General features: G+C 36.9%; 2 protein-coding genes across 6 annotated transcripts in view; one reads left to right on the top strand and one right to left on the bottom strand.

Moving 5' to 3' along the window:
* The window catches only part of LOC145688344 (SRSF protein kinase 3-like), a 354,260-nt gene that overhangs the window by 237,035 nt on the left and 103,360 nt on the right, over positions 1 to 13,865 (top strand). For all 5 annotated transcript variants that reach the window (XM_081762483.1, XM_081762484.1, XM_081762481.1 and 2 more), the window contains one exon: positions 2,770 to 2,876. In XM_081762483.1, the coding sequence (XP_081618609.1) occupies positions 2,770 to 2,876 (107 nt within the window). The remainder of the gene's footprint in view (positions 1 to 2,769; positions 2,877 to 13,865) is intronic.
* Positions 1 to 13,865, bottom strand: part of LOC145688345 (uncharacterized) — a 125,373-nt gene that overhangs the window by 23,200 nt on the left and 88,308 nt on the right. The window lies entirely within an intron of this gene.

Genomic DNA, 13,865 nt, shown 5'->3' with positions numbered 1-13,865 from the left:
TAGAATTAATAATGCAACGAAATTATAGCTAAAAAATGTAGCGGAGACAAATGATTATTGAACTCGATGGTGTTTTTTTTTTTTTTTTTCTCCATTCGGAGTTACTTGTTGAGTCTCCGAACTGTGCATCTGCGCTTTAAATGAGACAGAAAATTTACAGGATGTTCCAAACCGACGCCGACAACGTTTGGGAGGTGGTTATTGACACCAAGATAAGACAAAAAGTGTATACCAACCTGGGTGCACAAAATGCTCCTTTTCGAAGTCATAGGCTGCCGAAAACACGAAAAAAAAAAGAACTTTAAAGGTCAGTAGCTCCAAAACTATGGGACCTACCGTAGTCGGGTCAAAACTTCACTTAGGAAATAGTATGTGTCCTATCTAAATAGCCATGTTTCAAAATCCTGCTGTACTTCCGGAACAATTTTTATAGAGGTAGTTGGTGAGTACTTCAAAGTATATTCCTTAGCCAAACTCCCAGTACAAGAATTGTTGCGTGAGTACCTTAAGATTCTGAAACGTGGATATTTGGATAGGGAAGACACTAGTTTCTAAATAAAATCTTGACCCAACTATGGTAGGTCCCATAGTTTTGGAGCTAAAGTTCATTTTTTAATGTTTTAGACATTTGTGCACCTAGGTTGGTCTATACTTTTTCTCTTATCTTACAAGGAGAAGGCAGACTTTAGCAAGTGAACTTCGGGTCCATTTTTTGCGAGGTGGTAGTGCATATTTAAAGCGTTAATATTACAAACTGGGGGAGCGCAATGGGCAAAAATAACGGAGAAAAACCGTCTTAAAGTTTTCTACTCGCCGCATATATCGTACGACGCGCAAGTTATTCAAGCAATGGCATGGCAGAGTGAGTAGAATCTGAGACTCAAGCGCAAAGGGTCCCGGATTCGATTCCCGCTCGAGTCAAACTTTTTTCAACCAATAAGGTAGCCAGTTATAACTATAAGCAAAATATATTAATTCACCATATGTTTAAGTTTAAATGAATTAAAACAATAGAATTTTTCAGTTGTAAAATCTTTCAATGTTCCATGTTAGCTAGGAACAAAATTTAACCTATTCCGTAAATAATATTCTTACCGCAGTCATTGTGTAAGGAATGCTCTTGACGCTTCGTGTCTACATCTGTTGACAGTGTGCGAATTACAAGGGGAATGAGGAGGAAATCTCCTTTGGTTATGGCTACATCCAGTATTAGCAAAGGGGATTTCCCCCTCAACTCCTTTGTAATTCGCACACTGTCAGCAGATGTAAACACGAAGCGTCGAGAACATTTATTACACAACTATTGTCGTAACCATAATGTAACTCGTGATATCAGTATATTTACGGAATAGATTAAATTTTTTTGCCAGTTAACATGGAACATTGAAAGATTTTACAAGTGATTTGAAAATTTCTACTGTTTTATTCATTGTAAACATATGGTGAATTAATATTTTATTTATAGTTACAAATGGCTACTTTATTGGTTGAAGCAAAAAACAAAACAAAGTTTGACTCGAACCCGGGATCCTTTTCATATGAGTCGCAGATTTTTTACACTCTGCCACGCCGTCACTTGATAAATTTACATGTCGTACGATATATGTGGCGAGTAGAAAACTTTTTGAAGACGGTTTTTCTCCGTTATTTTTGGCCATTGCGCTCTCCCAGTTTGTAATATCAACTTTTTAAATGTGCACTACCACCTCACAAAAAATGGTCCCGAAATTCACTTACCAAAGTGTGCCTTCTCCTTGTTAGTGTCAGGAATCACCTCCCAAAGATTTTCGATGTGGTTCTGAAACACCTTATATTTAAATTATAGACTTACATTACTGACGTATCGGCTTATCTCAGCTTTAATGCAGGAGCTCTAAGTTCGGTCCCAAACCATGTGAATTTGTTTTGAGATGTGGTCGTGTCCGTGAGCGTTTCGGGCACTTTTCCATTTCTTCTCACTTTCTCATTTCACCAATTCTTTAATTAATCGACCGTCTCCTTTAGCTTACAGGGCATAACTGTAGCATAACTGTTGCATGTTAAAGAATTCACTCCATTCAGAACATCTATAGCCTATTGGTTTTAGTGGTTAGTAGTTATTTGGTTTAGTATCCTTGGTAATTGAGCTAAAAAGGAATGCAGTTGAAGCTTTAATTTAACGGCCTGTGCTTTCGTTCTTTAGCCTAAAGAAAACGTTTGATTAATGAAGGTGGCTGACTATGAAAATATGGGTAGAATGAGAATGTGAGAGGAAACTGTAGAACTAACAGAAAAGCCCACCGACCCGATGTTATCCACCATAAACTCACATAACTTGCGATCGAAGCAAGGAACCCTCATATTAGAGATGAGAATTCTACTAAGCCACGTTATCCCTGCTAAATTTGGAGGCGGAAAATTCAGACAAGCAATATTTACCTCGAAGTGAAGCCACCTTTTTTTAGAAAGGAAAAAATAATGATGGAGAATGAAGGTAGTCAACTTATTACATAAAACAAAGTAATAAAATAATATATTATTTTTTAAAAGTTATAATAACTCTTCATGATAACTCCAGAACAAATCTTTGGTAGGAAATCGAAATTCGTGAGATTGAAAGACGAAAGATAGCAACCTACGATTTTTTTTTTTTTTTTTTTTTTTGAAAGTATAGTTGCAAAATTCTCATCAAATATAAGCCTAAACAATCTACACGTACAGAAGTTAGCTTGCATAAGTGTGAGTATATTGCGTGACAATTTCTTACCGTATCCTTTTCTCTGTTTGCAGGTCTGAACCTCGAAATTCATTTTCAAATGAAACAGTTGAAGATGATGATGAGGAAATCCTTGGGTCCGATGATGATGAACAAGAAGACCCACGGGACTACTGCCGAGGTATGGAATGTTAGATATGAACTGTACAATAAGTTTGTATGAGGTGCTTGTCTAGTGTTTAAATGAGTGTCATCTACACTCTGCTGCTAATTCATCGCTGTTTGTTGAAAACATTTTGAATAACTTCCGAGATATTTGACCAGAGTGGACCATTTATCTTGATGGACAAAAATCGCTGAAATTTTGTACATGCAAATATCGGAAGGGTGGCATTATTTGGCATACTCCGTGATACCAAAAGGTTTAGAATGTTGCCAACTCAACATAAAGTTTTTATTTTTTCAAATGTCATTACGCCAGGGTACTACATATTTCAAATGACATATAAAAGGAAAATATACAATACCATATGTATTATGAAACGTTGCAAACTAAGAACGCTACAGTATTACGAATTTGGAAAAATAACTAAATATTAGACTTCTACAACAGTCATAACCAGGGGTAAAAGTAGATCTGAAAAGGTAGGGGTACGGTAGGTAGCGGTATGATGTCCCGCCGTTCCCCCAGCCTATCTTTGCCCATTGTAATTTTTTAGCAACTGGGGGACCCCGTACATATTTTTGCATGTGGGGTACAGTGTCTCCCCCGCACTTTTACCCCTGGTAGTAACGTATGTGAAACGGACCGGACAATGCACATCATAGCACCATACCGTCTATCACTACGGTCATCAGACGTACTTCGAACAAGTAAAAGCAAAATTACAAGGAATTGAATTTTTTTTAAAGGACTTTATTTCGAAAAGGTGTTTAGACGGTATTACATCGAATTACATACATAGTTTTCAATAGACATGAAGATGATAATGACTTTTATTGCAATTTGATATCTCTAACCATTCAGGAGATAGAAAAAATTCTAAAGTTTGATATATATTGCTTAAAATGGCGTATTTGTGGCAACATTTTAAAACAATTTTTGATTTACTTTATTTCCATAATAATGCAATGGTTTTTGGTAGGAGTAATTACAAGTTCTCGGAATTACATAATTTAAATCAGTGTTGCAAACATTAACATTTTTTACCATATCTCCAGAACAGTTTGAGATATCAAGTTGCTGTAGAGGTCTAAACGGCATTGTGATCGTTACATCTATTGAAAACTGTCTACGCAATTGAATGAAGTACTCATCTATGTATTTTTTTCCGAAATAAAAGCCTTTGAGGAAAGTCAAACTTTGAATTCCTTGTACAGTCCGCAGCAAAAAACCTGCAACATGAGCATGTAAGTTTATTGTGAAACTACGCCTAACAGTGCAGGGAATCAACATAACGTCTCAGTGGCACGAATCACACCAGGAGAAACCTCGGCGTCCTACTCTGCACACGTATTTTGGAGCAAAAGACTTCGTCATTTCACAATAAACTTACATGCTCATGTTGCAGGTTTTTTGCTGCGGACTGTACGTTTGATCATGTTCATTCCAAATCTGTCTTATCATGATTATACTATTATACATTAACATACTTTGGATACACACTCATGTCCAAAATTATTGTCGCATATCTATAAATATGTTGTAGGAATATAATTTGATAACGAATTCGACCGGTATTTCTTATAATGTTAATATCTGTATAATCAGCAAAGACATGTATGTAGCAAATTTCACGTCAAAAGAGCAGTAAATAAGAACAATAAAACGAAAATATAACTTTCGTGTCCATTTATCAACATTTTGTTTTACTCATTCTAATTTTCCTATTTATAATTCTTTTCCTATGAAATTTACCACAAATATACATTTCCCGATTATGCACATAGTAGTAGTATTAAAAGTACCCTGCAAAATCATTATCAAATTATATTCTTACAATAAGAGAGTTATAGATATGCTATAATCGTTTTGGACAAGACATGAGTGTACATTGCCCAGTTCGTCTCAGTTGCGTTATTACTGTTGTAGAGTTCAGCAAAAGGTGGATATTTGTGACACTGCATTATCCTTAGTTTGCAACACTGAGTAACAAATTAATACTGTTGAAATTTAGTTTAACATTTAAATCTGTAATATGTAATAACCTAATACAATGCTTTTTGAAAAAAATAGTATGCTTGGTTGGCCACACTGTTAAACTGATGGTATCGCAGGGTCTGCCAAACAATGTCTCCCTGCCGGTATTTTCATGATGCGAAATTTCAGCGTATATTGTCGAATAGTTTAAAAGTTAAGAGTGCCATATAGATAGATGGTCCACCCTACGAGGGGCATCCTAAAAATAAGTTTACAAGGCATGTTTTTTTTCTTTTTGCCAATAATCGTATTTCTATTTTCTATATAATCCGATGTAGGTTGTGTTTTACATCACCACTTTATCGTCGCCAAGACGATGGAGGCATTTGTTTAACCGTGAGGCCAGTTTGTTGATGTCGCTTTCGTTAAGTGCGTGGTCCTGACTGTTGAGTCAGCGTTGCACCACTGATTTGACATTCGTTGGAATCAGTCTACCAAGATTTTCTTTCTAGGCTGGGAAGAGATAATAACCAGTGAGTGCTAGATTAGGGCTGTATAATGGATGTTCCACACACACTGAACGAGTCTGGCCCAACAGTGCTTGAGTGCCCGTAGCAGTGTGTGGCAGATCATTATCGTGCATGAATAGCACATCCTTTGACAACAATCCAGAACGTTTCCGGCCTGACAGCACACAAACGTTCCAATGTTGCACCTTAGCTGCATTAATTGTTGCTCTCCTCTCCAAGAAATCGATCAGTAACACCAGACTTCTCAACCTTGAATTTCTTCTTGCATGGAGTACCTTCGTGCTTCACTCCATGCTTGCCTTTTGCGTTCATGTAGTATGGTGATGAACTCTGGTCTCATCATTAGTGACAGTACACTCAAAAAATCTTAGCTGTCAACGGCATATTTCTGCAAGAATAATAGGGTACAAGCTATTTTCTTTGCTTTGTGGCCTTCAAAAAGGTTTCACTGTGTGAAATTATTCTATAACGCAGCAAACTTGACCATGTTACAAAACCGAAATCGTGCGATAGAGATTCTCCAGAATTACTTGCTCCACGTGTGTTTTGTTGCCTGCCGTGCCAACTGCTGTAAGTCTGCCACTCCGCTTACAGTTCACTATTGTCACCCCCCCGGTTCGAAATTGGCTGCACAATTTTGGCACATACTGACTCAACACGATTTTCTCAAAGAAGTCCAGCAACTGACGATGAATATCCGCAGCTGACACGTTCTTTGCATTGAGAAATCGAATGATATCATACACTCCCTGCTTGAAATATTACTCTAGTCGACTCAACGTTTAACCGCTATGACGTTGCCATCTGAAACAAGATAAACATTTTGATATTGTTACATGTTGTCTAATATCAGTCATACGAAAGCTTCTAAAAAAATAAATTTACAATGCAGAGACGAAGATATCAAAACAGTAGTGCAACTCTGGTTCGAGAGTCAGGACCCCATATTTTAGTAATGTCATTGACAAGTTCGTCTCACAGTTAGACAAATATCTCAGTTGTATTGGTGACCATGTTAGAAAACAGTGATGACTGTAGCACACAATGTGCATTGGTTTATATACAACATACTATATGATTATTGATAAGTATGTGTTATAAACTTACTTTCGGGACACCCCCGTATAAATATTGTAATGCATTTCCTAAAAGTGCGCGTAATTAGTTTGAAGCTTTTTGATGCATATTAAAATTAACACGTTTCTGAAGAACAGCAGAACGTTTCGACGAAACCTGATCATACACTGACAATCATAGGTACCGGTATATTTTCATATTACGAGTGTGATAATAAGGGAATGAGTTTATCTTTCTTTGATACGAGTCCACCTATACATGAAAGTATCTCTCCTGTCCAATAAGCGTAGATTTTGTTTTTCTAATTCCTCAATAAACCTTGATTTATGGTCTCTGTGTATACCTTCTGTATAAAACTTCTTACACCGATTTGAGGTCAACATTCTGCAACATATAGAAATGTTATTTTAAGGAAAATTACAGTAAATTATTCAATCTGTTCACTCATTATGAAATTACTGGCAAAGTAAATTGTAGAAAGAGAGAGAGTTATGTAGGCAAGAATATATAATACTACTGGAAATTTAAAATACAGCATAAAGAAGTTATCAAGTTGATCCCACATCCGTGGATGTAGACAGAGTGAAGTAGGATAAAATGATTACTAATGTATCTCCACGGCGCATCACGTGCTTCTACACGCTCCTTAGAAACAACAATCGAAGGCAGGCCAGAGAGCCATAGTTCAGTAGTGGCCGTGTCAGTAGTGACAACAATAGACTATCTGGATGGTCGTACGATGCTTTGTCGTCAAATACGGGAAATTCTCTCCTTTGATTACGAAAGAATTTGTGGCATATCGCAACTGTGGATTATCCTTCCGTGATACTGATGTCCGTGTTGCACAGAAAGTAGCCGCTGTGATGCTAATATGGAATAAGAGGCACCAGAAAGACAACATGCTGGAGCCGGATTCCACGTCCTACCACGAACCGAGAGGACAGTTTGCATGACTATGCTGACTATGCTGGAGATTCACGTTCCGAATACCCGCATAAGAATTCGGGATTTTTTCGCAGCGACCAATGTTGCGACGAACAGTTCAACGTCGTCTCCAGCGTAGGCCATATTTGTATGATGCCTATTGTTGCAACTCTCTTTTACTGCATAACATAAAAGCGTGCTACAATGGTGCCGGGAACGCTGCGTATGGAGAGCCGAATGACACATTCTCATTTTCCCAAACGAATTGAAAAACTGTCAGTATTTCTGTATTGTTAGAGCGGCTCGATACCTTGCATTGTGTCGTGGGACGCCGTCTGTGCTCGCTTTCGTTTAATACGTATTGACGGGTGTTTGGCCAGCCAGCTGTACATGATGAGATGCTACCCAAAATGTAATTTCTTTAGTGCAGATTAGCATTTAACCCTTTCCAACAGGATAACACGCAATCACATCTGTATGCAGCGTTCTGCGCTTCATGGATGTACCCTATGTTCTACTAGTTATTTAGCCGGCTCGTTTACCTGATTTCCTACCGATTGAACATGTCCACAGAAACACAAAACTTCTCACTCCAGATACCTTCCTAGAGTTGATGAAATTTGACAAGGTGTTACAGACACATGGTATACTATATTCCGAGAGTACGTCGAAAGGTTTCATGCTCTGTATATCTTGTTGTGTCGATGGTGGATATACGCGCGACTGACTTTTGAACTACTACTAAAGTTTTCGCGGCGCTGTTACACAGAGCATTAAGTGTAATGATTTCATCTTGTATCTTAAACCCTCTGTTTGACTCATTAGGGACTGCTACCTCTGCTCTGTATTGTATTTTTATCCCATTAGTATATATATAATAGTATCAATTGAATGGAAACACGTCAGATATCTGGGTTGCCAACAGTCAGGCGGCGACCATCCGCTGAGCTGTCGATGATGGTTTGTTGGGGCAAACTCCGTGCTACATGAAGAACAGTACAAATGCAGTATTAAGTGAATCGAACAGACGGTAACAATGTAAAATGGATAACCTCTGTGATTTCCAAAGAAGACTAATTGTTGGAACTCTATTTGGTGCGAGCGTGACGAAAATGGTAAGTGAATTAGGTATGTGGCGAGAGACACTGTCCAATCTGATGATGGCCCACAAAACTCATGGCAAAACTACATCGGCTAATAAGATCAGTGGTTGGTAGAAAACTTCCCTGACAGGTTCCGCCGAGCATTAAAACGGATTGTCACTCAGAATCGCCATGCGGCTCTGATGCAAATGAGCAGATGAACTCAAGCATCACCTCCCTCAGCCTATGTCGACAATCATATTTCATCGCAAGTTACATGATATGGACATACGAGTCAGGCTGCATGGAAGAAATCGCTAATAAGAAATCATAACGCTTTAGCACGATGCCAATGGTTCCGCAAACATGCACCTTTTACTGCCGATGACTGGAAACTTATAATATAGTCGAAGGAGTCATCGTTCACCTTCTTTCTTACTAAGGGTGTGTTTGTGTGTGGCGGACGCCGAAAGAACCGTGTGATCAACAGTATCTTCGTCCAACCGTAAAACGTGGACCCCCAGTACTCTGTTTTTCAGTGGATCTTGTGCTGACGCTTACTGATCGGATCACTGCCAGTTATTATGTCCCATTTTAGAGGATTGTGTGCATTCAGCGGTCTAGATGTTTCCGCGCAATGACTCCATATTCCAGAATGATAATGTGCCCATTCGCACAGCTGGAGCTGTTCTGGCATGGGTTGATGAACATCAGGATGCAGTTGAACAAAATCCTGGCTCGCCCAATTCCCGGATTTTAAAGTAATTGAACGTCTGTGATCCATTTTGGAGACACGAATCAGGCTCAGATTTCCGTCCCTATCCTGTCTCACGTAACTGATTAATGCTCCATAAGCAGGGACGTGTAGTGCGTATTACCGCTGTTACCGGCGGTAACGGTAAAAATATTACAGTTTTTTGTTGTTTTCATATATCTTCAAATTTCATTATCGGCATGGGAAGATATTTACATTTTCCTTTTTTTTTTTTTTTTTTTTTTAAGTTTGGATGGCCTATGCTTCATTTACATTGTGAACGAATGCAACATACGAACACCAAATAGGAGCATACTGTTGTTGATACCGCAGATTTCAGAGGTAACGCGAACCCCGATAGCGGTCATTCACTCCAGCAGCACCTTTCAGTGTGCCAGCCACAAGCATCCTGCGCGCTCGTATTTGGACTTTCGGAATAGCCCTTATGTTACCGTTCGGCTGAGTGGAACAGGAAAAAATAGGAACATTCCCTGTCAAAACAAGGATAATCTAGAATATCATCGACATGTATATTCTCCTCACCGCCCGCTTAGGAGTCTATTCGCTCTCCTCTCGCTGTAGAGGATCGAGCGGGCGGTAACTCTACTATATTGTTTCGTTTGCTTCCCCATTCTAAGGATAGAAACTTCGCTGTAATTTCAGTGTTCATAAGGTTATTTCATTGTCTTAACAGCATACAATTTCGGACAAATATAAGTAGCAGGTTTTTCATACTAATAGCATTTAACACATGCTACTGTGAGACTGATGTTCCAGTGAATTATTTATATGTTAATCTATCATTTTTACACGACTTTTGTATCTTAATACGTTATCTTTAAATTTGAATAATACAGCAACAGTGAACAAGAAGAATATATTCCATAGGATATTCTAACAAAAATTTAATATAGGTTTACTTTGGTTCAAAATAAAGTTTCTCATTGAATGTTAATTTGAGCTTACGGGCATTATTTAAAAAAAAATGAGATTTTATTTTTGTTTAAACGGTATATATAAATTTAGATGGTTATCTCATGCCTGAAGGAGCAAAGATATTGTCAGTCCCTGAAGTGTCATTAAATATATAGAAATGCATATCGATGAAACACATTGTGCTATATGGGAACTGTTTAAAGAGCAAGGGGAAATAGCAATGATAATTAGAGCGAAGCAGAGATGTTGCCTGCGCTCCTTCCAATTCGAGAAATTATTATTATTTAGGATTTATCCTAATTAAGTTGAAAATATTTTATTTTTAATTTACTATAGAAAACTTTCGATGCAACAAATTTCCAACTCTAGCCGTTGCCTATTAGTTGAATTTGGACTTTGATGCAGTTTGATGTGTTGAAAAAGAACTGTGCAATCGTCTTCATCGTGCCGCAGTTTGACTGTCTAACTAATTTTCAATACGGAAAACTTGTTGCTCAAACATACGATGAAACTCCAGTTATGGTTGGTGAGGTAGAGAACTGCAGCCTCTTGTTAATTATATTTTCATTCTTATGTCCATACACTTAATTTAGTTTTAGAAAAGTCCGTTGATTATACAAAAGGGCACAGGCGTAAATAGCACCCCCGCAACGCTCGTGGCGGAGGGGGTGCACGAGCTCCAGGGTCGCAAAATATATCGAAACTAGGGGGCGCATAACTAAAGGTTGCGGGAGCACTGAAGCTTCAAGTTACGCTACTGGAAAAGGGTATAAGTTTTTTTTTTTTTTTTTTTTTAATTGTGTTGGGACTTGCTTCTTCTTCCTTGAAGTCTTCAGCTCTGGATTATTTAGTCAACAAAAGTATCCCAACAGTCTCAAACACAGGGTATGGAACTATAGAAGTAGGGTAAATGATGTGCTGTATGTCTTTAAAGATGAACTGTTAGGAGTCTTTAAATCCATGATGGATAAAACGGACGAATAGGATTCTCAAACCAGAGTTTGTGTAGCAAAATTCTATTCTATCAAACATTTCAAAGTTTTGACTTCATTTTTTTACTTGAACTTTTTCCTGTTGTAGCATCAAGATAAGAAATCTTGTTCAATATCTTACAAAAGAAAGTTCATGATGTAGGTTACTGCAGAAAGAAAACAGATGAGTTTGAAGAATATCTAAGATCATTGAGAGACAGTTTCAATAATATTTAGTAAAAAAATGAAAGAACCTGAAGAGGCACAGTTGTTCAGAAAGGTCAAGAGTAAATGAAGTAGGATTTGACCACTTTGCCAATGCCTATAGTTTGAAATGTTGATACTCTGAAAGAAAAAGTGAGTACTAGATTTTCTGTTATTGAGAAACAAGAATTACTTGTAGTATTAGCAACCGGTAACAATCGTCAAAGTGTCACGCCACGTCACTGTCCATAAGCAAAATGTAATATTCCAGTAGTTACCATTCATGACCTCTGTGACTCTAATCCACTTTGTTTCAAAGCTGCTATGAGGGCAAAAGGTGATCTAATGCCCTATTAATCAGGTAAGTTGCACTTTTCCAGGTGTTTACATTAAATTGATAAGTATTTTTATGTATGATACAGTAATAAATAAGATATCTTATTTTCAGCGCAATACTGATGAAATTTTACTTTTCCAATTTGAAAGATTTCTGTAGTTCCTGCTTATTTAATAAGCATAGCATGAAAAATACGGATAGCAGTATAGTGAGAAGGAATTGCCTGTAATAATGTAGGAACGCAACTTAATAATTGATATTGCATTTATTTTATTTGTAAGTTACCATCATTAGTCTCCGAAGTAAACAATTTTCGTCATACATGTAAGTTTTGCTATATTTTATGTAATTTTACTCTAATTAAGAACTTGTACAAGAACATCAACCATCCACTTTTTACAATCCTGTACATATTCACAGTTTTTAAGGCAAACCTGTAAGGGAGACTTCGAAGAAAAAATGAATCTTTCTTATGAGTAAGAGTACAAAACGATAAGATGATGCATTACTTTAGAAACAACAACGGCGCTCTTACAAGTCTTTCTATCTATTCAAAATATTATGTAAATACTAATTGTACATGTAGATAAATTTATATATATATATATATATATATATATATATATACATAAATTTATCTATCTATCTATCTATCTATCTATCTATATATATATATATATATATATATATATATATATATATATATATATACATAAATTTATCTATATATATATATATATATATATATATATATATATATAGATATAATATATATATATATAATATTTCCTGTTTTGAGAAAGTCTTTTCTTTTATAATTTGGATGTATATAGGTGTTCAGCTGGCATTCAATTATTTTTTTTCGTGTGGTGCCTTAATTGAGTAAAAAAAAAAAATATGTAATATTTATGTGCCTAACTTTCTTCTGTTTAACATATGAATCGGAGGATGAGAAAAATCTTAATTGCTGTCAAAATACAAGGTGGCCCACGCAAAAGTAGCGTGACGTGGTAATACCTGATCTCGGTCGAAAGAGTAGGAAAATGTGAACACTAGCTTACCCGCAGAAGATATTCTGAAAATGGACTCCGTTAACGCCGAGAATTAACGTCAGATAATCAGGCAATGATTTGCTCGAGTCTGGTATCATCAGGCAAGGGCACTTTTATATGGGGCACCTTAATTTCAGTATAAATTCTGTCAAGAAAATACGGTTAGTTGTTTATTAAGAGACAATATGTTGTTTCAACCATCCAAATTTATTTTGTCGCCTTCAAAATAGGCCCCATTTGATGCGATCCACTTACGCAAAATAATCCAGTCGCCGAAATACTTTCTATACGTACTTTCCTGTATGGTCTTCAGCACGTTCTGCGAGTTATTTTTTATGGCTTTAATGAAGTTAAAACGTCTTGCACGTAGTAATAATTGAGTTTGAAAAAGAAGAAAGAGTCACTTGGGCCATATTTGTCGAATATGTTGCTTGGTCGATTTATTATTATTATTATTATTATTATTATTATTATTATTATTATTATTATTAAGCAATTTACGTACAAGGGTTATCGTTATTCAAAATCCAAGAATTGTCCTTACACAAGTCTGGCCATTTCCGGAGAATATTTCCAGACGCCTCATAACACTCAGATAATATTGCTAGTTGACTGCTTATTAGGAAGTAATTTCGAGTGGACACCACCACGATAGTCAACGAAGAAAGAAAGATAGGTAGAAAATCGACATAACTTGGATTTGCGAGCGGCTTTTACTTTTTTTTGTCTCTCGTGATTGACGGTCCATTCCGAAGCTTGTTTGTTGGTTTGCATGTTACTCATAACCCAATATTTTTTCACCTGTTATGATACCTTTCATGAATGCGGGACCATATGATCTCTTTCAAACATGTCATCAGCAATCTATTTGTGGTGCTCTTTTTGAAGGAGATTCAGCCCTTCAGAACTAACTGTCATGCCCGAAACATCAACTAAAATGGTGCGACTGGATGTGTGACACATATCCAGAACCTGAACTCTCTTCAATGTTTTCGTCAATCGCAGAACACACTTTGAGATAGACTAACCGAACCAGCAACTATAACAAGTGATCTTCAGATCGTACTAAAACTTTACATAACAGTTAGATACGTTGGTACCAACTTACAGCAAAAACAGTTTTTCATACTTTCTCGGAGGCTTTTCAAATTGACAGAATTTTT

Source organism: Thermobia domestica, chromosome 6 (genome assembly GCF_964235325.1).
Source record: "Thermobia domestica chromosome 6, izTheDome1.hap1.1, whole genome shotgun sequence".
Lineage (NCBI taxonomy): Eukaryota > Metazoa > Arthropoda > Insecta > Zygentoma > Lepismatidae > Thermobia > Thermobia domestica.
The sequence above is the reverse complement of the archived record's forward strand: the minus strand, read 5'-3'. Positions and strand labels throughout refer to the sequence as shown.